The sequence below is a fragment of the Labrus mixtus genome, chromosome 5, assembly GCF_963584025.1.
Source record: "Labrus mixtus chromosome 5, fLabMix1.1, whole genome shotgun sequence".
Taxonomy (NCBI): Eukaryota; Metazoa; Chordata; class Actinopteri; order Labriformes; family Labridae; genus Labrus; species Labrus mixtus.
Window position 1 is genome coordinate 23,175,958 of NC_083616.1, and position 6,000 is coordinate 23,181,957.

The 6,000-nt window shown below is 39.9% G+C and overlaps 1 protein-coding gene across 1 annotated transcript in view; it reads left to right on the top strand.

The window, feature by feature from the left end:
• The window catches only part of commd10 (COMM domain containing 10), a 64,387-nt gene extending 59,213 nt beyond the window's left edge, over positions 1-5,174 (top strand). The window contains exons 6-7 of the mRNA XM_061038659.1: positions 4,362-4,421; positions 4,843-5,174. Coding sequence (XP_060894642.1) covers positions 4,362-4,421; positions 4,843-4,881 — 99 coding nt within the window. The 3' untranslated portion in view covers positions 4,882-5,174. The remainder of the gene's footprint in view (positions 1-4,361; positions 4,422-4,842) is intronic.
• Positions 5,175-6,000: the final 826 nt, after the last annotated feature.

Genomic DNA, 6,000 nt, shown 5'->3' on the forward strand with positions numbered 1-6,000 from the left:
AACTTGAGCATGACGCATTGGGGCGTATTTGACTTATTGCCAGCTTATTGTGGGGTGTTTAAAAAACCTTTTACACCGTACGTTGGTGTTGGGCATTGTAAAAGCACCAACAACACAGAGAATAAGAAAACATTACTGCCTAATAGTACCAAGCTAGTTGCTCTATACCAACACACCTCCGGTTTTAAAAAATTAAGCAATTTCGAAAGTGCAAAAAACTTCATCAAGTTTTCACTTGAAACTGGCTCCAAAAGCCAAGTGATCTCCTCAAAGCCCCACGTTAAAATGCCAAGTTTTTACAGCAGAAATAAGCAATTAAAATATGGTTCCAGTCTCTAAAGTCACAAGAAAAAGAGTGTCATAAGAGCTTATGCTTGTGAAATAAGACAGAAAATAGAAAGTAGTAGAAATTCTCAAAGTACTGGATAAAGTAAAATGTCTTACTTGATAATGGCCATATATGAAAAGTCGGGGAACCATCAAAGTTCTGCGGCTCTTTTCCTGCATGTCATTTCCTTCATGTCATTCCCAACTCTCTCCCTGATTTCATATTGAATGAAGCCATAAAGGCCCAAAAGAGAAATATTTTAAAAATAGGTTAACTCAAGATCATGAATTTGTGCTCCAAATTACCTGAACCTTCATTTGAACCAGATTTAAAGATCTTTAACTCTAAACTAATGCCAACTGGCTGGCTGCAGTCCAGAAAAAGCCCAAAATATCCTCCAATCCAAACTGCAGATAGATAGAGATATGCCACTGTGTTAGAGGGGACTTTGAAGAGCCTGTGGCTTCAGATAAAAGTCAGGGGACCCATGCTATTAGGATTCATCGTTTTCTTCATCCTCTGGTCACTATAAAGGTCATTACTCCCACGCTAATAATTGTTTAAATATTTCACACTCGGCCAAAGTATCAGAACCAAGCAGCAAACTGAGATAACCACAGTCCTACCATTAGAGTCAGGAATATCCACCTCTTGGTTTTAAAGTAAAACTAAGTCGTCCATATCCAATCCAAAGAGTAGGAGTTCACAGTTGAAGCAGCAAACCTTTATCACTTTTAGTTTTGGTTAATAACAAATTACAGGGGTTCGTTTTGTTTTTCAAGAAATAGAGAGCTAATTTTTAGCTATGTTGTCATTCTCTCCAATTTCATGAACATGAGCAGTTATTGTTATCTATAGCGAAGAAGACTAGAGAATATGAAACCCAGGTTACAATAAATCAGATTTGTCAAATTGTGATTTCCCCAATGTGAGACTGAGGGCTTACGCTGTAATCCCTATAGAACTTCTTTCACTTTTATCCCCTGATTAATTTCTTGGCTCATCAGTTACATTATACCAGCAACCTTCTGGAGAGGTGTCAGGCCTGCACCCTGGGCTGCATTGGAACATTTAGTCCCACTTTCTTGCAGCTTTTGAAGAAGTTTGGAAATATTTTCAAATAATTCCAGCTGTAAGTTTATTTGTCCTTTGTAGTTTATTCTGTGTTATACATTTGATTGCCTCCCACAGTGTGTAACCTATATGGTGATGAAACACGAACATGAAGCTCATATGGAACGCCAGATGCAAGCGAATTAATGATTATCTTCATGGGTTAATCCTGTTTTCTGAATCTTGACACACTGGATTTTGGCACTAAGACAGATAAGAAGTGTGTGTTTGTGTGTATGTATTTGCATACTTGTAGTGGAGGGCTGTGATGATGAGGATGATACATCCTATCCCCATTAGTGTTAGCCTAGATCTGTCAGAGCCTTGGTGGGTTACTGCCTGGCAAAATCTCAGCCCTGAGGAACAATGGGAAGGGCTTTACACACACACACACACACACACACACACATTTATGCATATCTTCTCAAGACAAAACTGTTTCTCTGTCTCACACACACAAACCGTAGTGTACCTGGAAGTTCTCAACATCACACATTGTCGATCTGCACTCTCACCAACCCAAACCCACAAAAAAAAAACCACTTTCATCCTCAACTCCAAGTTAGTGTCAAGGATGTTGCCTTCAAGTTATTGTGTCACACTTTTGATAGACATCTGATTTCTCAGACATCAGTTTTTTTTTTGGTTGCCCCCTTTCTCACCTCTGGCAATAATAGAGAGAGTTCAGTTAGCAGTCAAGTATTTCTGTCTGTTTCCCAACCCTGCTGACGTGTAGTCATCGTGACCCAAGGCACACCGAAGACCATCAACCCAAATAAACTGATTATACAGCGCTGGTTTGCTCTCATTAGAAGAGTGTTTTCCACTGTGCAGATCAATAGAAAACTGAGTTGTGTGAACTGAGAATCAGATCTGAGCGGTTGGAAGCAGCGGGAGTGTCATCATTCAGCTAATTTCACTGCATGCTCAGTTTTTTGAGTTTATTGGGGAAATAATTCATGACCTTGTAGAACTACTTTGATGTGCATCTTCTTTTTTTTTTTTTTTTTTATTACTCGTATCTCACATGGTAACAACACTTGTAACTTTTATTACCTGCCTGCCCTCGCAGTGCTCCCCCTCAGCTGTAGCTAAACTCAAAGCTGTCCTACATTCTCCCCATGTTGCGGCGCGGCTTTGATACGAGCTAACATCTTCCCTCTGTGCTCTGCTTTATGGACTTTAAACGTTGCTTCTAATTAATATCTCTGTCATTAATTTGCTCTGACACATGGCCTCCTTCACTCAACCACCCACCCGGCAAACCAACCAACCAGCTAGATTCAAGCCCCAGAGCGCCATGTAGTCTCTAAGCACCAAACTGCAGGGAGGGGAGCTACTGTTGTGTACCATCAGATATTTCATGTGGTTTTAGTGTGTTTCTATTTGTTTGTGTGAATTTACCCTCCATCTTTTCTTTCTTTCTGTCCTACTGTTTCCTCCTAGTTGGTGGCAGGGATAAGCTGCTATTATCAGCAGCCTTTCTTACAACACAAAGCGCACTTCTGTTGTATACAAGACTACCCTTTTCATTCTGTGTTACCTGGAAAGCACACATATCACAGCTATTTTTTCAGTGATTGGTGTGTTCATAAAGTGTTTTGCCATTATGTCAACATTCATAGGGACTTGTTCGTTTCCTGTCGTGTAGTGATGATTGCGGTGGTGGCAGTCCAGTGGTGGTTGCCCTTGGTTTCTTTTGTTTGTCTACAGAGCGTCATAATAGTCTTCTAAAAACGGCTCAAGGATAATCATCTAACAATGTAATCATTAATAATGCATTGTTAAAAAGAAACTTTCTTCAAGAGTTGACACATCATGTATTATTGAACTGAAAACTAATGTAAAACGTGAAAAAAAAAGTTGGAGCAGTGTTCACAAATCTTAATCAAACATCCCAGCTTCTGTAGGCACAAGATTCATAGTCCATTAAATTAAAGATGGAGTGGGTTTGTTTACATTAACATGGATTTATTGCCTGACTTTATTACAGGGACTGATTTTCCTGTCCCTTTTTATTCTATGTTGAAATAACTCTACTCCAGCAAGAATTTAAAAGATTAGGTTTGGAATTCAAAGAGTACTTGAATTCGCTGTCCTCCAAATACTGTGTGACTGTTCCCTGACCAAAGATCGTAGCAAACACCAAATAACATAATGGTAGTGCAGATTGGCCGGCAGCGACAGACTTCTTTTAACAGGTCAAGTTGTTTTGAAGCTGAGGTGCAGATAGTTTGGCTACCTCTGAAAGCCTCATGGACGATGAACACTTTAGAGTTTCCAAACCCAAAAGCAAGCTTAGCTGCCAAAAACAAGCTGCGCTGATGTTAGCAGCAGTTTGACTGTCAGACCCCTCTGACCCCGTGTCTGTTCACTCAGAGGGAAACTGATTTTTAGAACATGTAATAACGTTTTCTCTATTTTATAACATTAATACATTACTTAAAAGAAAAGAAACTTGCCGTATTAATTGACTAGCTTTCATGTGTCAAAAAGCAGCATTATCAAATGAAGTATTGTGCCTCATCATTGTATTATTCATCATGCTACATGCAGCATACACATGATTGAGCCATTCTCTTTTTATAAGTATGCCAAACAGACAGTGATGGGCTTTCCCACCATGCGATCATGGACATCGAATGATCCCGCAGAGTATTTTTAAACTCTCCTGATGGATACGACTGAGAGGATAGTTTGTACTGGCCGGAGAGCAGCAATAATTCATGACGGTTTTTATTGAAAGCACAATAAAACGACTCTTCAGCATGTGCTCTTACTGCTGCTTTTTGTCCTCTGCCCTGCTGATCTCATATTTCTGAACTGAATTTCGTCTTTTTTTTGTGTGTGTGTGTGTGTGTGTGTGTTCCTGTTTCTATCACGCCTCTCTAACCCGATCTATCTCTCTCTCTTCTCTTAGGTTCAGGAAAATGTCTTCGCTGATTTTAACCACCAGGAGCTACTTGAGTTCTACAACAAGGTCTGTTATTTTTTTCAAGTGTGTGTCTGTTTGTGTGTGTGTGTGTGTGTGTGTGTGTGTGTGTGTGTGTGTGTGTGTGTGTGTGTGTGTGTGTGTGTGTGTGTGTCTATGTGTGTCTGTGTGTGTGTGTGTCTGTCTGTGTGTGTGTGTGTGTGTGTGTGTGTGTGTGTGTTTGTGTTTGCATGCACTTTCATGTCACATTGCGTACGTGTCTCGGCGTTTTTCATTGCCAATCTTTCTCGTTCCATTTCATCCTGATTGGCAGACATTGCCTTACAAAACCAATGTGCATCCTGTCTGCGTCATTCTTTGATACAATTTGTCTATCTCTCTTATCTTTGTTTTCATGTGTGTCTTTGTGTGTATTTCTTTGTGTACTTCCCCCCTCCAACACTGAACCTTTGTCTGCCCTCTCTTTCAGCTCGAAGTTGTGCAAGGCCAGTTGGATTCCCTGACTTGATGCCTGCTGTTTTTTGTAGGACCACACACAAACACACTTCCACACACACAAGCTCACACATTGTTTCTGTTTTGTTTGTTTTTGTTGCTGACAGCTGAACCAGCTGTCAGAGATGTAATAATACAACATTAGATATGACTTTTAAGAAAAGATGTACAAACTCTATTGATAATGTTCTTTTCATTTTGTATCTTCTTTGAATCATGGCCTGTGCTTAACCTTACAAGGAGATGAAGATTGTGTAAAAAAAAAAAAAAAAAGTCTTTTGTTAATAAAGATTGAACTCAAACTAGTTTCTCTGTAAAATATATTTTTTTACACTGCTCAGTGTTTAACAGACTTGTAAAGTAGATAAGAGTGTTTTCACACTACACAGCTCGTTTGCTTTGTTCCCATACAGATGATGAAATGTCACATTGTTGCATTTTCTCCTTGGCTTATTTTGTGTTCACACTGCTATATTGCAAATCGGCCCAAAGCACACACCAACGCAGTGCTGTCCTTACGCAGTTAAGTCACAGCCTCCTTTAACCCCCTGCATAGGCAAACGTACTAGCCGCTCCTAGCATTGTGGGACGCTGGATATCAAGTTAACATACGAGCAAAATGAATCGAGGGTCTATTGGAGCAGTAAAATCCAGAGGTTAACAAACCTGCGAGTCAGCGCATGAACGAGAGGGGCTCTCAATGATCTGCAGGTGTTTGGGTTCAACGTGTGACCATGTTGATTGGTGACTTTTAGCCGACTGCCTCTAAAAACAAACAAAGAGTTATTCGTGAGTAATCTTGCTGTTTTCATGCAGCTGAAGGTCGCCAGCTAACATGGTCACTCTTTAAACCGTATCACCTGTTAGCAGTGTCGACAGCAGTAAGTAAAGTTACGATAACAGCTTCTGAAAAGAAGAGGTTCTAGTGATGACAAGGTCAAATGATCCTGGTTCAATTAGCTGAAAAAAATTGTCTGAACTAAAGGAGTTGTTGAACCAGTAGCCGACATTATTCTAGTCCTGTGATGCTCTGCTGATGTCGAACTGGATGGAAAAGGTGAGTAACTTTAGCCAAGTTCAGAAAATTGTCATTTTGTGTTTAAACAAATAGATTTTGTAACTTGGAGTAAGA